The 26,356-nt window shown below is 39.0% G+C and overlaps 1 protein-coding gene across 1 annotated transcript in view; it reads right to left on the bottom strand.

Moving 5' to 3' along the window:
• Nucleotides 1-5,131: 5,131 nt before the first annotated feature.
• LOC149157565 (uncharacterized) overlaps nt 5,132-26,356 on the bottom strand; it is a 49,584-nt gene continuing 28,359 nt past the window's right edge. The window contains exon 2 of the mRNA XM_089433728.1: nt 5,132-5,246. Within this exon, the coding sequence (XP_089289854.1) occupies nt 5,132-5,246 (115 nt within the window). The remainder of the gene's footprint in view (nt 5,247-26,356) is intronic.

The following is a 26,356-nucleotide window of genomic DNA, read 5'->3' as shown; positions in this document are numbered from 1 at the left end:
TTTTCAAATCAACTACTCCCAAACGAATTGGGACTCACTCCCACCCTCTCCCTCTACGGTGAAAGAACCATTGACACAAGAGACGCTTACAATCACAAGGCACGTGAACCTCACTTCTCCCAAGACAAAGCAGACCACTCTCCTGTGCTGACAAGCAAGAGTTGAGGCAAATATTTAATATAATGGTAACCAGGACATCGTACCGGATGGGACTCCCACACCAAACGGTTTGAGGTCTAGTTGGGACTTCCTACTGGGGTGATCCCTTGAATGTTGACGGGTCCAGCACCGTCAACAAGTGAGAAATTAGGGAAATGTCAAAATATTAAAGCAAGAAGCTTATGAAAGTTGGATGAGAGAGACTTAGTGGTGGTTAAAGGTATATGTGGAAGAATGTAGTGAAACTTTTTGTCTAAAGTCATGAGTTTTGAGCTCAGAGTCATAATTGTGAAATCCAAAGGAGGTTATGAATGCTCAAATGAACAAATGTCCTTGTATAAGTTGAATAAGTTCGAGATTTTCTTAATTCAAGTCAAGGTCCATTAAAAGTTGATGCCAAATTAAAATTCTAGGGTCAAAAATTAAAAAGTGCATTAAAGTTTGTGTCTTTGAATATAATGGGTGCATGATCGGCAGAGCTCAACACCCAAAAAGTCTGGTCATTGTGAAGACAAATTGAAGAGTTATTGCAGTTGATGTTTGCAACAAAAGGAAGCATATGAGAAAATGAGTGCTTAGAAAGAAGGTTCAAGTGAAATGAACCATTGACAAAGTTTAGCAGAGATAACTTGGCAAAGTGATTCAATTGCAGCTTGCAATGAACAAGGTGAAGTTCACGAAAGGAGAAGAAAATGAAGATACAGATTCTAGAAAAAGACCACCATAATGCCATAGCAATTGGAATTGGCGATGAAGAGAAAGAGATTGTTGAATTTGAGGTATGGCTTGATGTGTTTCTAGAGCTATTACTAAGACAAAGACATGAATGGGTAATAAAGTGAAAATTAAATGACCAATTAAAGAGTTAATGGAAAGATGATAGAAGCATAAACTAAGAATTTTGGAAGTAGAGAAACTCTAGGCAAATATATACCTTTGTGAACCAGAGCATGGATCATTGCTTGGTGACAAGGATGATTAACATATGGATATGGACACCAATAAGCAAATTAAAAAAGATGAGCAAGAGTCAGTGGAAAGCTTGAAGGATTGTATGCTACATAAGGAAGGGATGCAGGAAGCCATAAGAGAGACCTCCATGTCTCATGATTTTGAAACTAATACTTATTTTGTGTTTGTAGGTAGTGGAGAATCATAAGAAACCGAGAGTAAATTGGAAATTAAGAAAGCTCAGGAACCATTGGAGGAACCTATGCAAGTCTACAAAGGCATAGATATGGAGGATGTTGCTACAGATATGGATTTTTAGAGGATTGGTTGGACAATCCAAAGAACAATTATGAAGCAAATGAAATGATGATGGACTGCAACAATTTCATAGTGGATGAGGACAAGGTTTCAATGAATAAAATACAACAGCAAAGTGGCAGTAATATGAACAACTTCCAAGAGAAGAGGAGAGTGATAGAATATGAGTGGTATCCTAATGAATTCATGGAGGACAACATAATTTTCAACAAAGAACGGGTGATTTTTACTTGCAAGAAGACAAGATGGACATGGAAATTGAAGAGATTAGAAGATTGATGCTGAAAGTGTCATAAAAAAGACATTGTAGGAAGAAAAAAAGATAGCAGAAGCTTGTTGATGACAACAAAGCAAGCATATATCAACAAGGAGAAGGGAGAATTGCAACATAAAGTTTGGAAACCTAGAAAATAGAAAAGGATAGCCACAGAACATTAACAACATAACATAGTACATGATGAGCGACAGACTAAAGTTTGGGATCCAAGAAGATTTTTTTATCATGACTAATGGTCCCGAGATCACGATTTTCTTTTACTTGGGGAATTTGATGCAGGTGCATTTATCCTGGGTCAATTTTTTATTAGAGAAGTTAGTTTGTAAAGTTAGAATTTATTTAATTAATGTATTTTTCTGTAGTTTCTAAGAGAGAATGAAGATTATTGTAAGGAAGAGAAGATTCGAGAGTATTGTTGAAGGTTTGAGAGGATTATGGATTATTTAGCTCTTATCTAGGGATAAGGGATTATATGAGAGATTTTATGGATTATGAGAGATATTTTGGGAGTTTGTTGAGGGATCTAGAACCTACCTTGGGTTCTAATCCATTTGTATAAATTGAAAATAACCTATGAGGCATGTAAGATGTAGAAATGTGTATGTGTGAGAGTGAAGTATGAGAAGTTTTCCTGTAATTATTTTGTTTTATTAATTAATAATTTTTAGTTTATGTGTATAATGATTGTGTCATTTTCAGTTTACTGTTGTGAGCTAATGTTAATGAATGCAGGGATATGGTTAGATGTTATTGTACCTACGTCAATTTTTGGTATCAGAGCAGGAGCAACAATATTCTTACCTCATTACTCCATCTCTTCGAATGTATGAAGGCCCTTAAAAGACTTGAAATGCCCTCATCAATATTTTCGCTGACTTTGGTGTTCAAAGACTGCTGGGACCGAAATCGTATGGAATGTCGATTCTTGGTGAAAGTCGACGATAAGAGAGTCGGTCTGTTGGGGATCCGGGCAGCCTGTCCATCGTGATAGGATTGCAATGCGTTGTTGTCACTAAGATTCGAAGAAATCTCGAGTTTAGAAAGCCGATCTCACTAAGATTGCTGAAGTTTGCCACTTGAGGAATCCGCGTCCATAGAAATAGAGATACCATGGTAGTTCGCTTTTGCTTTTATAAGCGAGGTTCTGCATGCAAAAGCGTAAATTTCTGTGACTTCCATGAACCTTAGTGCGTAGTATAGTGCAGTGAAATCTTGAAGAGGTTGCATGAAATTGGTTGCAGCCACGGGTAGGTTTGTTGTGCAACAGTAATCAACATTTATTAAGAACAGTCATGGAAGAATAAGCCCAAAGCAAAAGAGGTTTTTTGATAGCTTCTGTTTTCTTAGGTTTCGAATCATTGTGACTGCACTTTTTCCAGTACAAATGGGAGCCCTCACCGGAGAGAGACAGTGACACTGCCGCACCTCCCTCCCCTCCCTTCCCATCACCCCTAGAACAACATGAAACGTAGATATTTTACTACACATGAGACTAGGGACCGGCTTGTGGGAACCTAATTTCCGGGATGATGACGGATATATCATGAGTCGCATCCTACTACTACTCTCAGTTCCTCGATTCATACCCATAGGGCTGCTCAAAATGGTATATGACTTTTTTTAAAAACTCCACAACCACAAGCTTTTCTATTGCGCCCCAAATTTCTGCAAGACGTATGGCATGGAGAATTTTATTCACAACCCGATCTACCAAATATATGTGGGGTACATTATATTCCATGCATACGACTTTTAAAAACAAAGCTGAATTCACTTTTATAAAAGCATTTCATAAAATTGATTTTTAATAGAATTTTAAAAGGAATGATAAAGTGAAGTTTTTAATGGGGGATACGTAAGTGTTATAAAAGTTTGTTTTTAAAAGGGATTTTAATAATGGGGTAATAAGGGAATGTATAAGAAGATAGTGTGGAGAAAATTATTATAATTGTTTTTTTTTAAGAGAATAAGTGGCATATGAAAGAGACTTAGTGTATAAGGTGAGAAATTAGGGAAATGTCCGAATCTTAAAGAAATAAGCTTATGTAAGTTGGATGAGAGAGATTTAGTGGTGGTTAAAGGTATTTGTGGAAGAATGTAATGAAACTTTTTGTCTAAAGTCATGAGTTTTGAGCTCAAAGTCATAATTGTGAAATCCAAAGGAGGTTATGAATGATCAAATGAACAAAGGTCCTTGTATAAGTTGAATAAGTTCAGGAGTTTATTAATTCAAGTCAAGGTCCATTAAAAATTGATGTCAAATTAAAAGTTTGGGGTCAAAAATTAAAAAGTGTGTTGAAGTTTGAGTCTTTGAATGTAATGGGTGCATGATTGGCAGAGCCCGACACCCAAAAAGTCTGGTAATTGTGAAGACAACTTGAAGAGTTACTGCAGTTGTTGTTTGCAACAAAAGGAAGTAGATGAGAAAAGGAGTACTCATAAAGAAGGTTCAAGTGAAATAAGATATTGAACAAGTTCAACAGAGATATCTTGGTAAAGTGATTCAATTGCAGCTTGCAATGAAGAAGGTGAAGTTCACGAAAGGAGAAGAAAATGAAGATACAAATTCTAGAACAAGACCATGATAATGCCATAGAAATTGGCATTGATGATGAAGAGAAAGAGGTTTTTGAATTAAAGGTATGTTTTGGCGTGTTTCTAGAGCTATTACAAAGATAGAGACATAGACGGGTAATAAAGCGAATAGTTAAATGACCAATTAAAGAGTTAATGGAAAGATGACAGAAGCATGAACTAAGAATTTTGGAAGCAGAGAAACTTCGACAAATATATACCTTTGTGAACCAGAGCAAGGATCGTTGCTTGGTGACAAGGATGATGAATATATGGATATGGACACCAATAAGCAAATTGAAAAAGATGAGAAAGAGTCAGTGGAAAACTTGAAGGATTGTATGCTACATAAGGAAGGGATGAAGGAAGCCATAAGAGAGACCTCCACGTCTCATGATTTTGAAACTTAATACTTATTTTGTGTTTGTAGGTAGTGGAGAATCACAAGAAACTGAGAGTAAAATGGAAATTAAGGAAGCTCAGGAACCATTGGAGGAACCTATGCAAGTCTGCAAAGGCATAGATATGGAGGATGTTGCTGCATAAATGATATTTTTAGAGGTTTGGTTGGACAATCCAAAGAACAATTATGAAGAAAATGAAATGATGATGTATTGCAAAAATTTCATAGAGGATAAGGACGGGGTTTCAATGAAGAAAATGCAGCAACAAAGTGACAGTAATAAGAAAAACCTTGAAGAGAAGAGGTAGAGAATGATATAATATGAGTGGTATCCTAGTGAATTCATGGAGGACAACAATCATTTTCAACAAAGAATGGGTGATTTTTACCAGCAAGAAGACAAGTTCGACATGGGAATTGAACAAATTAGAAGATTGATGGTGAAAGTGTCACAAAAGAGACATATTGTAGGAAGAAACAAAGATAGCAGAAGCTTTTCGATGACAACAAAACAAGCATATATCAACAAGGAGAAGGGAGAATTGCAACATAAAGTTTGGAAACCTGGAAAACAGAAAAGGACAACCACAGAAAATGAACAACATAGTACATGATAAACGACAGACTAAAGTTTGGGATCCAGGAGGATTTTTTAATCATGACTAATGGTCCGGAGACCATGATTTTCTTTTACTTGGGGAGTCTGATGCAGGTGCATCTAGCATGGGTCAATTGTTTATTATAGGAGTTAGTTTGTAAAGTTAGGATTTAATTAATTAATGTATTTTCTATAGTTTTTAAAGCAAATGAATATCATTGTAAATAAGAGAAGGTTCGAGAGTATTGTGGAAGGTTTGAGAGGATTATGGATTAGTTAGCTCTTATCTAGGGATAAGGGATTAGATGAGAGATTTTATTGATTATGAGAGATATTTTGGGAGTTTGTAGAAATGTGTAAGCAAGTGTGAGAGTGAAGTATGAGAAGTTCTCCTGTAATTATTTTGTTTTATAAATTAATAATTTTCAATTTATGTGTATACCTATTGTGTCAATTTCAGTTTAGTGTTGTGAGCTAATTTTAATGAATGCAAGCATATGGTTAGATTTTATTGTACCCATGTCACTATATGGTTTGTCATGCCCTCTAGGATGATCCTCCTAGCTTTTGCGGAATGCTTCTTCCACTTGGCTAATTGTTGTGCATCTGATACTGCTGGTTTTGAAATGTGAGTTTTGGTGTATTCCAACACTCCATTATCATCGAGTACAACTTACATATTGTCCGTCCAAGATATGAAATTTGAGGTTCCCTCCAAGGGGTACTCCAATATCAACCCGTTGAAATACATTTTCTTGCATGGAAGAAAACTGCTTCACTAAATCTGCAAATTGAAATCTCTAAAGGAGAAGATCTGTTGACTAGTTTATAGTGTGATTGTTACACAAAAATATCGTCACCATGACTATTTGCAGTCAGTATGGGTCTATCATCACTTATATTGTCCTCCTACGCAAGTCTCAGACCTCAGCTCTTCATGTCAAGCTTTGAATATGAGAGAAAGACATTGAAAATCAACAACGCTCTGGTTCCGCACTCTCTCTCATTTTTACCTGCGGTCGCTCACCCCCTGTTCACAATAACTACGGACCTGCCCACAAGAAGTCTCCTATACTTTGACAAGTTTCACTCTCTTCCCAATGAAGCCAAAAAGGTATGTGATCTTTCCTTTCAAGCTTAACTAGGAAGTCTCAATTCCACCAGCATTTACCCTCAAAATGTTTAGCTTCTAACCTCTCTAGCAACCAGCCCAATGCCTTAATTTATAGTGCAATGGAGGGAAGTTACTAGGTCCTCCTTCAAAGGGATAAAGCCCTCCTTCAAAGGGATAGCTCCTCTCATCAAGGGATTAGCTCCTTCTCTTTTGGGATGCATGAACCACCTAAGAGCGAACAATCCACGTCAAAATTCCTTCTAGAATCATCTAGAATTAACCCAAAGTGAGTTTTTTAGAATAAGCTTGCGCCTTTTTGACTTTCACAGAGGTCTGCACCCACTCCTTTAGGGACAGAGCGGGCAGGTCTGCAGTTATTGTGAACAGGGGGTGTGGGACCGTAGGTAAAAATGAGAGAAAGTGCGGAACCAGAGCTTTGTTGATTTTCAATGTCTTTCTCTCATATTCAAAGCTTGACATGAAGAGCTAAGGTCTGAGACTTGCTTAGGAGGACAGTATAAGTGATGATAGACCCATACTGACTGCAAATAGTCTTGGTGACGATATTTTTGTGTAACAGATTTCCCCCTAAAGTGCGAAGTCTGTAGTATATGAGGATTTCATTTATCATCTAGGAAGAGTGAAGTACTTTATCATTTCGAGGATCATCTTGTGGAGAGCCCGGTTGGAACCTGTAAAAACATTCAATGAAAAATATATGTATGAGATCATATCATCGCTGAGGTAGGCATTCCCATACTTAGATCAAAACTGACTAGAAAACTAACTACTGCTCTGATATAGGAATGATCTTGTAATACATCACAAGTATAGACACATGTAGACACAGTATGGACGCAGCCATCTGTTTATGAATAGTCCACAGTATAATGAATACAAAATTCCTCGCAGCCTGGATGGCGGAAACTAGATCCAGGGTCTTCATTTCTACTTCCTGAAATAGTACGATTCTATCCATGCGAATGAATGTGTTGAAGTCGGACATGGTAGAAACCACTTGATTACCAGTCAATGATGTAAATTGTTAACAAGCATGAGAGAAACCACCATTAATGTCAATGGCTCTCAAAGTACTCAGTACAATCCATGAGATGTGAATAGATGTGTTGATGTCGAACATGTCACGGAATCCTTTGATCGAAGGTCAATGATGCAACCTATCGTCGAAGGTGAGAAACCTGCCATTGAGGCATGCAGATCCCAAGGTACTGATGATTTCTAGATCATCTTTCTAGATAATGAGTTGAAGTCGATAGAAAGCGATCTGTCGTGGGCAAGCCCACAACACGAAATCATAGATCAAGTTTGAAGAAATTTAGTTGCAAGGATTGACTTAGGGATGGTCAAGATGGATGACAGATATTTTGCAGATGAATGGCTTATTTGCACTGACCTCTTGAACACATAACGACACGACAGATGGTTTGGTGACAATTGACCCAAAGTTAATACCCAAAAACCGGCTGAAGACTTTCAATATGGTTTGATCAACTGTTAGGCAAAGGATTTCCCAAACCAGGTGAATAAAAGTGTCATGTTCAAGAGTGGTTACAAAGTATGACAAACAGGCTCATTTTTCTCTCTTTTCCCCCACCATTTCTAGCAAGTACCTCTTTATTTTTGACAAGCTTGAGGAGGATAACATTTGCTTGATTATAAGCTCATCCTTCGGATGAGTCCAACTTAGTTTAAATTCGAACCCTAAGAAGGAGTGGTCCGTTCCTGTTTGTAATTGAACAGGTCCTTTACTGTTAAATTTTAACGAGTCCAGTATAGGAGAAACTCGGTGTTTTTCAATTTTAGAGAGTTTGAAAAAACTTAAGAAAACTCCATGGTTGTCCTTTTTCGTAAATTTGTGTCTCCCAAGCCCGAAAAAGTATAAAATAATACTTGAGAGAACCGCTTGATCATTACGACCAAGGAGTACTTTTCATAATTAGTGCCTCTGATATGAAAAAGTAAAAAAGCGATCAAGGACACATCGTTTTATAACCAATATCGAATTTGAAACGACAAAAACCCGGCAATATTTTCATGTTTTTACGGTTAGAAAAGAGCTGTAAGTGGACCTTCCTTTTAGTTCCGTTTTAACGAGCTTAAAAAGAAAAACTCGGCAATCTTTTCATATTTTAGGAGTTAGAAAAGAGCTTAAAGGTGACTATAAGGTTTCACTTTTTCGTAAGTTTTGACGAGTTCGAAAAAATGATAAAAATGTACTCATATGGCCGACTTTCAATTTAATTTACGAGCAGGAAAAGACGGAAAGAACTCGGCATTTTCATTTGTTTTACGAGAATGAAAGATAGCAAAATAATCTTGGGATTTTCATGAGTTTAACGAGTCTTGAAAATAACTGAAATTGACTCGAGATAGGTTTCATTTTTACAAAAGCTTGAAACAGAGAAAAACTATGCTTCAAAGTAGTTTCATTTTTACACAAGCTTGAAACAGAGAGAAACTATGCTTCAAAGTAGTTTCTTTTTTACACAAGCTTGAAACAGAGAGAAAACTGTGCTTGATGCCCCCTAAGCATAACTGCTAGAGCGCATGCCCCCCAGCTTCATTTAATTCAACTAAGTACACTGCTGGTAACTAATAGCTGGATGGAATGAAGGTTCAATTACGAGATCATTTGAAAGACTCGACCTAAAACTGTAAGAAAATTATGCAAAAACTGAAATAACTAACCTAAATATACAACTTAACATTTATGAGATCTAGTCAAACTCTCGACTCAATTAGAGGAGGATTTGTTTCATTTTCTAACGAGCTTGACATAGGAAAAGAACTATGCTCAGATCTGGTTTCATGTTTACGCAAGCTTGAAACGAAAAATTATGCTTGTTATAAGTTCGCATGCCCCCAGCATAATGACGCAAATCGAGGTACATGCCCCCCAAGCTTCATTGCATTCAACCAGGTGGATGAAATGAAGGTTTACTTTCGAAATTTTGGAAAGACTCGTGGGAGTTGTTTCATTTTTTAGTGAGGTTGACACAGGAAAAGAACTATCCTCAAAACCCTTGTTTCATTTTTTAAATGAGCTTGACACAAGATAAGGAACTATGCTCATAACTACTCTCTACAATCTACCTAACAAGGAACTATACTCTAAAAATCCTTGATTCATTTTTTAACGAGCTTGACACAAGACAAGGAACTATGCTCATGTCTACTCTCTACAATCTACTTATATAACCTACAATCTACTTGATTCATTTTTTAATGAGGTTGACTCAGTAACAGGAACTATCCTCTAAAATCCTTGATTCATTTTTTAACGAGATTGACACAAGACAAGGAACTTTCCTCAAAACAGTCTGTTTCATTTTTTAATGAGGTTGATACAGGAAAAAACTATCCTCGCACTCACTAATCATGGCTTCCAACTCGAAGAAAGACATGTCAATGGACACACCTTGATCATGGCTTCCAAAAGGTCTTCATCAGAAGGAAGAATAGTTCTCTGGAAGGAACACATGTCAAGGGACTCAAAAGGGATAAGAACATCGCGTTCAAATAATCCCATAGAGTTTTCCATGTCAATTACCGGATCTAAATCAAAGGAAGATGAGCAAACAGTGAGAGGCTCACTTACATCAGTAACTGAAAACATGAGACCAGTTGCCACATAATTAACCCGTGGCGGGGTAGGTACGACTTTAGAATCAGGAACATTTAGGGGTGTCATATTATTGGTAGTTGAAACAAGACTAGGGAACGAAAGCTGGTCTACAGTCACAATATTGCCATTGTGAGGGAAAGACATCACGCGAAAGAGTGTCGATACGACAGCTTTCATTGCATAAACATAGTCTCGCCCAAGGAGTAAATTGAAATCCAAGGGACCTTGAACTACCATAAGATCAATATAGATAGTTTTACCTTCCAAGGTAATAGAAAACTTAGGAAGGATCCCTAAAGGTTCACTAATGGTTCTGTTAAAAGCTTTCAGATTCTGCATAATAGGTGCAAGCTGAGGGCAACCCAAAGCTTTCCAAGCAGTTGAGGATAAAATACTAACAGAAGCACCCTCATCTACCTGTGTGCGGTGCATGTCCCTACCACCAACCTTGACAATGATTTGGAAAGGGATGGAGGAAGGAAGATGAGGTTCTGCCAGTCTATTCCAATCAAAGGAAAAGACCTCAGTACTTGGAGGGGGTTCTGTAGAAATAGGTGAAATGCCCCCCGGCATAGAAGAATCTGATGTAACAAGAAGAACCTGAGCGGTATGAAGTTCACTCTCTAAAGGGAGAGTGGGATCGACCGAATGTGAAATTGAATCGACCACTTGATCAACTAATGGATCATCAACCTGAGTGATATGAGTTTCACTCTTCAATGGAAGAGTGGGATCGACTGTACTTGAAATTATATCAATCACTTCGTCAGTTGACGGTAGGTTGGGAGAAAGTTTACGGTAACCAGTTGGAAATTCTTGCTATGGAATAGTAAGGTTTTCCAACAATTTTGAGGCTTCATCCATGTGAGGGCAAATGTGAGTTTGATGACTCCCTTTGCATAAATTACAACCTAACTTTACCCTTTTCCCCAGGAACCTGACTATCACTGGTTGATGGATCAATGGAAAGTTGATGAGATTTTTTTGACCATACTTCCAAGACCTTTGGAATACCAGGACAATTGATAAGGAAGTGGTCACCCTTACAAAGCCTGCAAGGGTATTTGGGTTTACGATTCATGTTGGAGGTTTCCTCAACACAACTAACACTTATAGTCGTGGTTGGTTGGTTGACTTCTTTCTTATCTTGCTTCTTCTTCTTCCCTTTCTTCTTCTTCTTAGCTACCTGGTTACTAGCGTCAAGGCTTTTACCAAGCGAAGAGGAATAAATGGAGGAAGAAAAATTAGGCGAAGAAGGTAAAGGGTCAATAGAAGGTTGGTGATGTTGAGATGGTGAACTCTGTTGAGGTGAAGCATTCGGTTGAGGTGGAACAATTGGAGTATTTGGGACCAACGAAGTTGAAAATAACCATATCGGTAAACCTATTGTAAATCCAGGTAATGACAAAGTAGCCATATAAGGAGGACCAAAATTTCCAAAATAAGGAAAAGTACTAGGATTCTCGTTAAGAGGGGTTCCTTGGTTGGTAAATTCCGGAACATTTGCCATTATATTCAACTTCAGTGAATTTTATTAACAATTTAAAACTAAAATTAACAATTCACAATTCACACCTATGGTCTCTAAAAGTAAAAACAAACAAATTAACACGCACTATCAAATCTAGGAGTCAAACCACACACAAACAGTAACTTTCCGTACTGAAAACACTAGTTGGTGATGAAATCCAACGTCGCAGAATTCAATACAGAAATGGTAGTTGGAACAGTTACCCTGACAACCTGCTTAATGAATAGACTGGCACAAGTTTCTCCACTAAACCGTCTCGAGTGAAGAGAACCCCCCAGAAAATCCAAGTGAGTCTAGTTGACGTCTACTCCAGGTATAGTGGGACCTTCCCTCCACCGTCACCTTAGGAAAGAATCCTATAGAATATGGTCACTAAGGTTACCAACGGAAACAAATATACCTGGGGAAACAGTCTATGATCCGATACGCACGCAAGGGCAGAGTAACAAGCTCAATCCCCTTGAAGGCTCCTTGACATAATCCAAGGTTTACCAACAAGTGACCCCAGGCTCCTCGACAATGGTTAATCTGAGGTTTACCATTTTTAATACGTGAATATCTTCTATCATTCCCAATGAGGAAGGATTGATTCCCACACTGGTTCAGATATGATCTCGTTATTATCCTTTAAGAGGAGCTTTCCCAGAGCATAGATGTAACAATTGGAATTTATCTCCTACCGCAAGATACAACTACTTGTTTGTTTTACTATCTTGGAGAGTTTATTAAAACCTATTCCAAGACACTAGCCTAAGCTAGATTGGTGGAAAGAGCCCTAAAAATGTAAAAATTACTAGATGAATTTTAATTAAGCGATGTGTTATTTAGGCTGTTATTACTCAAAGGGGTAAATGGATACGAAACCAATGGTGTTATGACCCGACCCAAAACTGAATGCAATCGAATATGATAATGTAATCTTTTCAATTCGATGAATCCCAACTAAAGTAAGGAGAGAGTTTCCATTCACTTCCAACAATGCAAAAAATTGATCACTAAGAGAAAATATAACAAATTCTCTAATGCACTAATTTCATCAAGAAAAACTAATGCAAATCAATTCCAAAACATTTTTTATTTTCATTTTGTGTGTGTTTAAAACAAGAATAAAAATATGTAAATTCAAATCAAAGAAAGCTGATCTAAATATAGATTGATTTTTCAGAATGTAAACTATGCAATTGTAATATATGCACAATTCATTTGAAAAGTATGCAAATGTAATCTATGCACATTTTTCATCCATATTCTGAAAATGAGAATTCTAATTATGCAAATGTGATCTATGCAAGAGAATTCTCAAACACAAGATGATTCTAATGTAATCTAAGAACCAATCAAGTGCAAGTCGAGAAAATTGGGTGAGAGTTCCAAAGATCAAAAAATAAAAACACTCAAAGGAAAAGACTAAGAGAGACCTCCAAGTAATGACTAAAGGAAATCAAATTAAGAATTTCTCAAAAAAGAGACTCAAAACACCCAATTGATAAAAGCTTAAAATAGGAATGCCAATGGAATTAACCTAAGAAAAGTTCTTGAGAAGTCACGTGCAGATCTGGGTAGAGGCTAAAAACACATAAACAAATCCTAAGGTGACCGAGGGAGAAAATTTTAAGTTTTTCAAAAATTTTGACAGGGTCCGCAGGCCCGCAGTCCACACAGGTGTGGTACCGCTCTGTGTGTAAAGCAAAAGTGTGGATAGGTCCGCACTGTGTTACAAGCATAGGGTGCGGTCCACTCCCAAAAGTATGAAAAACAAAAAATAATTCAAGATTAACTAAACCTACCCAATCCCACACACATCAAGCCAAAAACAGAAACAAAAGCACAGTTTCTCAGGCCAAAGTAAAAGCAAGGAAAAAATTAAACATTCAAGTCCCCAGTATGGTCGCCATTTTGTCACACGGAATGAGTCGATCTTGCGGACAAGATAGACCTTCCTAGAATCTAACGATATCTAGTGACAAGCAAGACAATCAAAAACTATCTTTCTCTAAATATGCAATTCATAAACAAAGGCAAACAAGTGTTTTAGGCCTACCTTGGGTCCAACGCAAGTTTGTGGAAGGCTTGCTCCTTTGATCCAAATGAGCTCCCTTGTAGCGAATATGCAAACACAAACAAGCAAACAAATTAAATAGCACCTGAAAAGCCAATATCATAAAGCATACTTATCATGATGATCAAGGAATTCATGAAATAAATGACATAAGACAATTTGTTGAGAAAAATGAATCTGATTGTATTAATTCAAATCAAAGAAGAACTTTACAACCTGTGCCTTGATGCTGTACAAGCTCCTGCCAGGGTCCAACAAGAAGTCTCCTCTACTTTGACAAGTTTCACTTTCTTCCCAATGAAGCCAAAAAGGTATGTGATCTTTCCTTTCAAGCTTAACTAGGAAGTCTCAATTCCACCAGCATTTACCCTCAAAATGTTCAGCTTCTAACCTCTCTAGCAACCAGCCCAATGCCTTAATTTATAGTGCAATGGAGGGAAGCGACTAGGTCCTCCTTCAAAGGGATAAAGCCCTGCTTCAAAGGGATAGCTCCTCTCATCAAGGAATTAGCTCCTTCTCTTTTGGGATGCATGAACCACCTAAGAGTGAACAGTGATTTATGCTATGATACCATGTAGAAATTAATAGAAATTTTCTACTACTAATGAAATCAAACTAAAATCAAGAGATTACAAATTTTCTCTACTATTCCGTGGAATGGAAATCACGATATAGAAACATGTTGAAAATAGCAACAAGAAATGCTAAAAATAGCATTGTTATAAATAGAAATTTGGGTACCAGTGTTGGAGATAGCAACAAGGAATGAAAAATGTAAGTGCTAAAAATAGCATTGCTATAAATAGCATTTCAGGTTAGATTCCTACTTTAGTTACTCCCTGAACTAAAATAGAGAAGTAAAATTCGAATTTGATCTTAGGAGCTATTTGTAAAATGATTAATTAATTCATATTGAGTTAATTAGTTGTAGAAAATCAAACATGAAGTCTATGTGGGGACATGCAACAGTTTCTTCATTGATTGAGGAATTTATCCATCAGTTAAAGAGATGAGGATGAGTTGTAATTAGTTGGCTTAGTTAACTGAGTCAAGTCTAGTTAGATTAATTGAAACAGTTTGTTGAATTAATTGTGAGTTCAGTTAGTTAATGCTTGCATGCATGTAACTACTGCACTTCAGATAACTGAATATTCTCTCATAAATAACTCATGCATGTCAGTTTTGTTAAAGACCCAGTTGAGATCAGAGGAGGGATATTGTACTATCAGTTAGATGAATTTTTCCTATAAAGGAAACTCATCAATGCAGAAGGATTTATCTCCTTCAGGTTTGTGTAGTTATTTCTAAGCCAAGTGAGTAGTGTGAGGCGGGAATTCACACATGTGGAAGCACTAGACCCCAGGAAAAACTGCGCAAGGAAATAGGAGGCTTGGAGGGCAGAGGAGAAGGTTGTGAGAGCCTTTGACTGTCTATGAGCAACATTATTTGATTGCAGAGAGAGCAGAATAGCTTGTGAGCTGATTCTTTTTGTAACTTGAACAAGATTTCCACTTTTCTGATAATACAGAGATTGGGGTTTTAGGGTGAGGCTTTCCCCGGGTTATTTCTTCTGTGTTATGTGTGATTGATTTCTCATTCTCAGTTATATGTGTTCTCTTGATCTTGCTCAATTCGATTAAGCTTCCGCAAAGTGTTGTAGAAGTATATCTTGTATTGTGTTTTAGTATATTGCATAATCTGTTGATCTATAGTGGGAATTTCTACATGGTATTGGAGAAAAGGTGATCAAGGAAAGGAACAATATACAAGAAGGAGGAGTTCGAAGGTTGTGGTTCTTGAATATAGAAATCGAGTTCTTATCACATCTCAATTTCACTAATGGCATTCAACGGTTTAAGACTCGAGTATGCCCTTGATGGAAGCTCAAATTATATAGCGTGGAAGGATCACATGGAGGTAGTATTAGAGGATAACGGTCTAAAGGACTTCATTGATCAAGAAGTCCCCAAGCCAACTGATGCTAATCAACTGGTAGAATGGAAGAAATGTGTGGCTAGAGCAAGGAGAATCCTCCTGGAGGGAGTTCAAGACCACATTGTCTCGAGCCTCCATGGGAAAGACATTGTTTTTGATGTGGAAAACATTGAAAGATCTATATCAGAACAGAAGCAATCAGAGGATGTTGGCGCTAAAAAACAAGCTTTGTAAGATCAAGTGTAAAAATGGCAACACAATCTCTACATATCTGAACAAGCTCACCACCTACAGGGATGAGCTTGGAAGTGTAAGGATCACGACCGCTGATGATGACATGGTGAGTCTTGCACTCCTCGGTCTTCCTAAGAGCTGGCATAGCTACCAAGACTCAGTTAATGGAAGAGAGAAACTGCCAAATTGGGAACGACTTTGGTTGGATTTAATACAGGAGGAGATGAGAAGATGCACTAGAGATGGATGTTCATCATCCAAGGAGGATAAAGAAAATTGCGCCTTAGAGAGTAAGGCGAAGAATTGGAAGGAGAAGGATTCTCATCCCAAATCGAGTTCTTCCCATGGTGGGAAGAAGTTTGACAAATCGAAAGTGCGATGCTTTCGTTGTCATGAGGTGGGCCATTTTGCTACAAATTGTCCACTGAGGAAATCCAAGAAGGGACCCATGGAAGGATCAAAAGGTGAGGCACTGGCCTCACAGTTCGAGTTGGATTTCACACTTTTCGCATGCATGGTTTCATCCATGGTGGGAAGTGGATGGTTTCTTGACAATGGAGCTTCTTTCCACATGACCAGCGACAAGAGTTTGTTCAGTACCTTGGAGGAGAAATATCTCCAGATACTCATAGCGATGGGTAATGATGAAAAATGTGGTGTCTCAGGTGTAGGCACGGTTGTTTTTTAGGGGGAGCATGGAACTATCATTACCTTGACCAATGTCAAGTATGTACCAGGACTGAAGAAAAATTTGGTGTCGATCGCAATGCTGGAAGACAAAGGCTATGATGTGGTCTTCAGTAAGGGAAAGGTTTTCCTTAGACATGTCACCACGGGATAGGTGAAGCAGATCATTTCACGAGTCAAGAACCTATATGCTCTTGAGGTTCAAGATGCATGCAAAGCTTTGAGGATCAAGGCAAATGATGGAGACTTGGTGGTTGAGAGGGAGAGTACATTACCTCTCAACATGCAGCGCCAAAAGAAGTCTCAGACAATTGTGAAGGAGCCATAATTGGTGAAACAACTTTAGGAGGTTGTGGAGCAGCCATAATTGGAGAAGCTGAGAGGAGATCGAGTGGAGGCATCCACTCATGCAGAGACCTCCAGTAGGGGGAAATTTCGAGCAAAGTGGGTAGAGGGATCACATGCATCCATACCTCCAGGTCAGAGGTGGGGCGATGTGGAGTGACAATCCAAAGAAGGCTGGAATAGGGGCAGGATCATTGAGGTACCCAACCTCTTTGATTAGACCTTGCTACGGGAGCCCCGATGAGGAGTAGCAGGACTAGCTGAGTGGGTAGAGGCAGATGCAGATGGAGTGGTAGAGAGAGCTACAGTGCAGGAATATTAGGACAACGCATAACTAGCAGGCTGCAACAATGCAAGAGGCACATGAGTGTTGCACCAGTGCAGGATGGCATAGAGAGGTGTGCAATGGTGCGAGATGCATGGAGTGTTGTAGTAGCTCAGAGGTCATAGAGGGAGCACTTGTCAGTGGTAGAGGGAGCTTCAACATCAGAGGGAGTTTCTAGCCCAACAGGGAGGTTAGTTGGGAGATTTTTTTGTTTCTAGAGTTGCTGGAGCAACAACACTTGGGAGAAGTGTTGCATGCAGAACATTCCAAAGGTTTAGAATTGGGTTCAAGTTGAATGCCTTTCTTGTTGAGAGGGAGTGTTGAAAATAGCAACAAGAAATGCTAAAAGTTGCATTGCTATAAATAGTAGTTTGGGTACCAGTGACGGACATAGAAACAAGGAATGAAAAATGGAAGTGCTAAAAGTAGCATTGCTATAAATATCATTTTTGGTTAGATTCCTATTTTAGTTAGTCCCTGAACTATAATAGAGAAGTAAAATTCGAATTTGATCTTAGCAGCTATTTATAAAATAATTAATTAATTCATCTTGAGTTAATTAGTTGTAGAAAATCAAACATGAAGTCTATGTGGGGACATGCAACAGTTTCTCCATCAATTGAGGAATTTATCCATCAGTTAAAGAGATAAGGATGAGTTGTAATAGTGAGTTGTAATTAGTTTTCTCAGTTAACTGAGTCAAGTCTAGTTAGATTAATTGAAACAGTTTGTTGAATAAATTGTGAGTTCAGTTAGTTAATGCTTGCATGCATGTAACCGCTGCACTTCAGATAACTGAATATTCTCTCATAAATAACTCATGCATGTCAGTTCTGTCAGAGACCCAGTTGAGATCAGAGGAGGGACAATGTACTATCAGTTGGATGAATTTTTCCTATAAAGGAAACTCATTCATGCAGAAGGATTTATATCCTTCAGGTTTGTGCAGTTATTTCTGAGCCAAGCGAGCAGTGTGAAGTGGGAATTCACACATGTGGAAGCACTAGACCCTAGGAAAAACTGCGAAGGAAATAGGAGGCTTGGAAGGCAGAGGAGAAGGTTGTGAGAGCATTTGACTATCTATGAGCAGCATTGTTTGATTGTAGAGAGAGCAGGATAACTTGTGAGATAATTCTTTTTGTAACTTGAACAAGATTTCCACTTTTATGATAATACAGAGATTGGGGTTTTAGGTTGAGGCTTTCCCCGGGTTATTTCTTCTGTGTTATGTGTGATTGATTTCTCATTCTTAGTTATATGTGTTCTCTTGATCTTTCTTAATTCGATTAAGCTTCCACAAAGTTTTGTAGAAGTATATCTTGTATTGTGTTTTAGTATATTGCAACCATGAAAACCAAAAGAACACAATGATTTTACAAGTGAAACCAACTAGGAAAACCCACTCCGCTGCTTTTCATTAATCATATGAGATTGAGAAACTATTACAATGCCTTGCTTCGAATATGAAGCACACCTTGCACTGTAAACTGTTGGGTGTGGAGCTTGATTATCTTCCTGGATTCATAGGTATTATTTTTAGTTGGGTGTATATCCTAGGGATACTGTACACCCATCCACACGGGGGGGGTTAGTGGAATTGTCCCCCCTATGAGGGCCTGTGGGGACTATCCACCGCGTCTAGGGGGTTCAGGGGCTAGCGAGCCCCCGACGACAGCGCCCTTTAATTTTGTAGTCAATCTAGGCTGCTCATTAGGTGGATGATATGACGGTAGAAGTTATGTTAATTTAGGGTTTCTTTCCCTAGAAGGTAACCCTTGGTTTATATGAGGAAATTTTATTATTGCTACATATTATTATTGCGAGTGAGAAAGAGAGAGGAGATTGTGTGAGAGAGAAGAGGAAATTACAACGAATATGTTGTAGGTTGTATATCTATATTTTACTGGATAATATAAAAGGAAGGACTGGTTGTTTCTCCGTGGACATAGACCAAATTGGGTGAACCACATATATCTGTGTCTCTCTTGTTTTATGTGTTTCTGTGTTTTTGTTTCCACAATATTTGATGTGTTCCATTGCTCTATGATTTAATTTTCTAACATAAACTTGTTCTCCTGCTGACTGTCCCGCTCTTGCCAACACTTAGCCAATTCAAGGCTCCATCTTCCTCCTATTTTGTTGTGCAAATCTTGAGGAAATTAACTTCTAAAAGATAGGAATTTCCACCTATTTTCTTGCGCAATTCCCAAGGAACGATTCACCTTCTTAACTTCCAAGCCTGTACGCTAAACCAATATACAGTTGATAATAACAATGTGCCTTTTCCTCCACTCTAGCTAGTCAATTCGAATTCCATGCATGTTTGGGCTATTTTTATCTGATTGACTAGTTTAACTGAGAGATCACTGAGTTAACAAGAATTGTGCTACTCAACTAACCTTCAACTGACTCAACTAATGAATTGAGTTCAGTGAACTGAGTTCAATTGAAAATCATTGAACTAGATTGCTAAATTTTAGCAATCACTACATGCAAAACTCTAGTCCAAGCCTACAAACTAGAACTTGCTGATATAACTAAGTGACAAGGTCATGTCACTCAAGCTAACTGCAATCCAAGTCATCTTGGGGATGTGGAAAATCAAATTACTCAATTTGACTAAGGCACAAGTCAAATTGAGCCTTTCTTGCTACAATTTCTAACACATAATAAAATGAAATTTAATTTAAGTAGAATTATGAAAATAAGGAGGAGATATAAATTAGAAAAGTATTAGTGATATAAAGTAAAAAAGCAATATTAAATTTTCCTTAATTGTAATAAAATCATTATAGTTATATAATAAAGTTAAAATTAATTAAAGAGAATTTTAACGTTTAAAAGAAGAAAGCAGAGGGCGGTAGAATAATTATGAAGAGATGATAGAGTAAGATAAGGATTTAAAAGTGAACAAAATAATTTTACTTAGGGTAAATATAGACTAGATAAGGATAGGGGAAAAATAGAAACCTTTGAGAAACAAATAATTGATGAAGAAGAGAAAATCAAGAGATTAAAAGATAAAATAATAATAAGACCAAAATATATAAAGGGGCGGAACCATGAAAGTTGTATTGGTCTAATCGATAAATAATAAGCTTCCAAGATTGGCTAATTCTATAGACATATTCTTGATTAAAATTATCAAGGTGTTTCTTAATTTCCAAAGCTTGACGAATGATGCATGAATTGTAGTGGGTCGTTGATCTGATTGGGATAATTAGCTTTCGATACTAAATTTCTTTTTAGATTATGTTAAATGTTCTTAAAGATTGAAGAGATTAATTGCAAGTTTAAAACATGAGTTTTTGAGTGATTTTATGTAATTTTTATATGCAAATTAACATAAACAAATGACTGAACAACAACATATAGCAGAAATAAACATCACCATAAACAATATCACAAAAACACGTGATGAAGGAGTTCACCCCTCCTAGGCTACGTCTCCTTGGTCTAGCTTCCAATGCCTTGGGCCTCTCTATTATGCTTGAAAGTGTTAATACCTCAGTTTACAATGCTTAGAAAGTTCTGAAACCTATTCCAATGGCTCCAGAATGCCCAAAAATGCATGTGTAGCCTCTTTCTTCTCCTAATTTGGTAAAAAACTCATCAAGTTATCATTTGCCCAAGTTTGGCTGCTATTTGCTCTACAAAATCCCCAAAATTTGGCACCTAATTGACAATTTCGCCCCAGATTGTGCTAATGGAGCGCCATTTCCCCCAAAATCTGGTGCAAATTGTGGGCACTTTAATTCATCCTCTAAGCCCTTAAGTTCGAAAAATCTGGGCACATGGGGGTCACGTGCCTGGAGCTAAGGCCAACGACCCGCCCCCATCGGCCAGGCCCCCGCTCCCCTCCGGTAGTGGTCGCATGGTGGTATCGTGTCCAAGGGTCAACCCCTCCCCTGAAATGGTGCGCTCATAGTCCTTAAGTATATGCCGAAGCCATAGTATGTTAAGATATATTTCTATGGCCTATTGGTGGAGGCTTTGGACTTGTGTTGTGAGGTCGCGAGTTCAACCCCTGCTACTATTGCTCAGACTTCAACCCAATATTTTGGTGGCCCCTAGGCTGCCAAGTGGTGGCCTCTGGCTCGGCCATGTCAGCCGATGATTGGCCACCAATCCAACCAATCAAAAATTCCAAATTACAACCAAAAACAAAATACCACTTGTTAGCCTGCTATTTGCTGGAGGAGCACGTTAACTAGTCAAACTGCCACATAGATCTGCATAGTCAGTGCCACGTCAGCAGTACAGACTATTGACTAGGTTGTCAATTTTTTACAAAAAATCACCTGTTTGGGAAAACAAACAGAACATTATTCTGGAAGCATACAGTGTCTGTTTCGTGCGAAACTAGTTGCACCAGATTTAGGATGACGAGAAATACGCGGTCATTCGGGTTCCACACCAATCTGACAACTTTAAATTTTGAGCTATTTTTTGATCACCTGATCATTCCTCCCTATTGGAAGCCTTTTGGACCCAAAAAATCCCTTTCAGTTGTCCAGCAGGTAAGGGTACAATTCCCTCACCTTTCCAATCTCGATCCATTTGGCCTTTGAAGGATCTTTTCCTTTGAACCCCACTCGAAGGTAATCCACATTCCCTCATTTGAAGACCTCGTTCTTCTATCAAGTATGGTGTCTTGCTGTAGTTCATCAAGGTATCCAGGAGAAAAATCCTCAATGGAAGGAATTTGGAAATTTTCTCCTTGATCTTTTATCAAAGGAGGCTCATACAACCTTAAATTCTCAATATTAACAACAACATAAATTTGCATATATGAAGGTGTTGTAGCAGCTACAACCACTCTCCAAAATTTTTGCCTACACTCAATTTCGGAGCCTCCCTCGAGAGTTTCATTTGATGACTGGACACACTCAGGTTCACTCCGTGAGCCCGTGTGAGTCTTTGCATCCACCTTGCTTGTTCATTTCAGCCAAGTTTTTGCATGTTGGTATCCAAGTCATGCTTGCGACCATGTTATGGTCATGCTCAAGGTCTTCGCTTCATGTGTACATGTTATGTTCGCTATGAAATCATCTGTCGCACACACACGGAGTCACATTCACTATCGCACAAGCGTCATCACGGTCAATCAATGATCAATCACAAGTGTCAGGCTTGTCATTGACACTGTCAGTCAGTCATGTGAACATGTTTGTCTAGTTGGTTTGAGTCGTCTCGTCGTCAAGTCATGTGGGTGTGTGCTTGTAAGATCACATTTGCATCTTTCACTCGTTCACACACTTAATCATTTTGTTGAAGTTATGACGACCGAAATCCCCTTTGATAGCTAGACAATCACCCCACCATCGAATTGATCGATTGTCACCCAAAACAACATAGAAGCACCAAGAAAGTCTTTTCAAGTTGCATTTCCCACAAGCAATTCAATCAACCTTCATGTTGGCCACTCGGAGAGTCGGACCCGACAGCCACCTCAGGACTGACTCCCGTAAAAAATTGCGCAGATGTTGTTGACCTTTCCCGCTCTATTGAGTAAGGAAATTGCACAAATAGGCCAAACAGACACCTAGTGCCCATTCTTGTCTGCCTCAGAAAAAAGCGTAGTTTTCCTAGTTAGTCCTCCTGACAGTCAACGGAATGCTCATCCAAAAAATTGCGCAGTTTTCATAAGCAGGCCTTCTACTGCTCAGTAGTCCGCTCAGCTCAGAAATTGCGCAGAGATTATCAGCAGGCCATCCTCCCAGCTTCAGTGTAGTTTCTCTCGCCAGCAACTCCCAACAACAGATTGATAGTTCCCTCCAGGAATTGCGCAGTTTATGCTGTCAAGATCCCGGCAGCTGACTACGAGTTCCCCTTGGGAATTCTGTAGCTTCTGCTACCAGTTCCCTCTGGGAATTGTGTAGTTTTGGTTGCCAGGCTCTCGGCTAGTTCCTCCAAAAAACTATAAATTTTTTTCCTACTAATCATCCATGCAGCCCCACCTATTCCTCCAGAAAATTGCCCAAATTTTGCTGTCAAACCCTTGCTACCCACTCGTTCCGGAAAATATGCAGATTCTGTCTGCCTCGCCTTCCTGCAGCTCAGACTGTCCCTCCCAAAATTTGCGCAGTTTTGCCTTCCAGTCGAGCGAGACCTCGCGGACAGTCACTGTTGACTTGGATTTCCCATCTTCATCACCCAATGATTCTTGCACAGTTTTATTTAGCAGTTCCTGGAGCCATCATCCCACCTCACAACCTTGCTGCCTCTTTCGGTCACCTACATTTGAAATGATCATGTGTCCTAGTAGACTAGGAGGTGTTTGGATTTGATGCTGTCTCGCCATGAGTGACTGTAGGTATAGGTACACCAACAAACATGGCACGACGATGAATGGGATGAACGAAGGGAGCACATGCAGAAGGACAGGTTCACAAACATACAAACAAATGATGCATGTGAAGAGATGTGCTCACGAACGGATGATCATGCAAAGATGTGTTCATAGATGGATGGACGAGAAAACATGAAAGATGTGCTCATGGACAGATGAACGGACGAATATGCACCTTTTGCGAACATATGAGCCTGTCAAGCCCTCCAACATACAAGCAAGGAGAAACGTGCCATAGCAACATCAAGCGAACCAACGACCATTGAATACTCCACGCACTTTTCCATGCAGAGGTAAAGTTGTGACACACCATGAAGACATCCATCACCCAGCAGCACTGCAACTTGACATGCACTTCAACAGCAACACGGATGTACCGGCACTGTCATGTCGAGTCATGTCACGAGTCATGTTGTCCACATATCCACTATGGGCCATGTTGTCAAATCAATGTAATGTAACGTGGAATTCCAAGAGACCCACTTGTTGTACAAAGAGTCTTGTGAAGTCGAAAGTCATGGAAGTCAAACAGTCACGAGGGTAGTCGAACAGCCACAAGGATTAGTTTCACCCTTGGCTATAAATACCCCCTCATTTGTACATGCAAAGAAATTTTCACCTCAGATCATCCCACATAGCCAAGAGAGTCTGTAACCTTTTCTTTGAGGAGTACGTAGTGGCTCCAATGCCCCTCACATGAGGTTAGTGATGTATGGTGTAACGATGTGTCTTGGAACTTTCTCTTAATTCGGAAACCTGCTAACAGGCCAACATGTTTTCACACATGTATCGTTTCTATTGTAAGACTAATCTTTAACACTTGTAATGCATGTTGCTTGAATCCGTGTTTCACCCTTGAACTAATTCACTTGTTGTAATACAAATATATTAATGAAAATGTATTGTATATGTTTTTAACGCTGTCTCACTTGTGTAGACTACTCTCCCGAACATTAGACAAAACTTTCACATGAAACTTGCTATAAAAACCATTGCACTCATGTGGACTAATCCACTGAGTGTTATATGTGTTATCTTCCCTTGTGTGTTGTGACTGCCGCATCCGTGCGGGCTGTTCCGTCAGAAGTTGTGCATGTCTTGCTGTGTTGTGTGTTCCTAGCAGAGTTGGGACTTCTCCCAACCGACTTGGGACTCACTCTCACTCTCTCCCTCTACAGTGAGAGAACCATTGACATAAGTGACACTTACACTCACCAGGCACGCGAACCTCACTTCTCGAAGACAAAGTAGACCACTCTCCTGTGCTGACAAGCAAGAGTTGAGGAAAATCCTTAATATAATGGCAACCGGGCCATCATACCGAATGGGACTCCCACACAAAATAGTGTGAGGTCTAGTTGGGACTTTATACCAGGGTGATCCCCTAAATGTTGGCGGGTCCAACAACATCAACATTTCTGGCAATAGGAGGAGAGACAGATGACAAGATGTGTCCTCTCATTCTATTTTGACCCTTTGCATATCTATCATGGATTGTTTCACTCTTCCCCCTCTGCGATGTTTTTAGAATCACAAAGATGTCACCATCACGAGGGAGTTCTTTGATCTCTTTTCCACTTACACATATAATGGTGAAGGCGAAGTGGCCTGGCCTGAGTTCTTACATGACTTTCTTTCCATGCTTCACGAGGAAGATGGATGTTCTGACGAACATGCCAACTTGCTACTTGCATACACACTTCACGAATCTCCACATCGATGGTTGTGTAGCCTAACAGCTGACAGCATGCACTCACTTGAGAAATTTTGTGATCTCATTGAAGACACTTTCTATAATTTTGTTCTAGAACATCTTGACCAAAAACTGATACAACAATGGAAGGCTCTGCATGAATTGCCTATGGATTTTTGGTAGCACTTCCATGATTTACAGTTTCCAGTTCCGAAGAGCCAGATGAAATTTTTCTATCTTTAGGACCAATTCAAGTACCGTCTTAAGAAATCTACTCATCCCAAGAAGAAGTTCAAGCTAAAACCCCGCTCATCATTCTTCAGTGATGGATCTGCACAATCACAGATGGACACGATCACTATCACAAGTGATTGTCCACTATCCCCTCATCAAACAACTCCACCATTGCAGAGTGATGCCAAAGAGCATGAGGACACATTTGTTGAAATGTCATGACCTCCCGACATCGCTCCTTTTGATTTTCGCGCAGAGTTGGTTATGAGTCTCATACCTCGTCACGTGCATTTTGTACCTCAACCTCCGTCTTTGTATTATGATCATCCTCCGAATGACACTGTCTTCTATTCTTCCATTTTAGACTCTACACTTGTTTTGAACGAGGATTGATCTATCAATGGAGTTGGTGTTGCACAACCAACATGTGCAGGAATTCATGAAGAGCATGAAGGGGAGCATGAACATCCACCGACAGCAGGGGACCATCCCAGTCTGTCCGTACCTCCTCCATTTTTTCCTAGCATCCTTGTTGATCCTGCCATTTCTGATTTTTAATGTGTATCTCTATCCATAGATGCACCCATTATTGATCTTTCGCAGGACACAACGTATGTCATCCCATCATCGAACAATGGAGAGGACCAATCATTCATTGAAAATCCACTTGATCTTTCATCTTATATTTTTGGAAACACAGAGGGTGAACATCCTTCCTTCTCATCTACCCTTCTGTGTGGTTCATCAAACCATGAGGATGCTGACCAACATCCTGCATTTTTTGATCTTGGTTGTCGTGATCTCTTCACCTCATCATATGATCATGATGTTGATTCACTCGCTATTAATATTTCTAAGCCACTGGTCTATGAAGATCCATCTTTCAACAAAGTCGAAACCCCACAGACTATCGAGGCACTT

Source organism: Pinus tabuliformis, chromosome 5_2 (genome assembly GCF_031772625.1).
Source record: "Pinus tabuliformis cultivar Carrire ecotype Pingquan chromosome 5_2, CPIR1, whole genome shotgun sequence".
Lineage (NCBI taxonomy): Eukaryota > Viridiplantae > Streptophyta > Pinopsida > Pinales > Pinaceae > Pinus > Pinus tabuliformis.
This window is presented reverse-complemented; position numbering and strand designations above follow the sequence as displayed.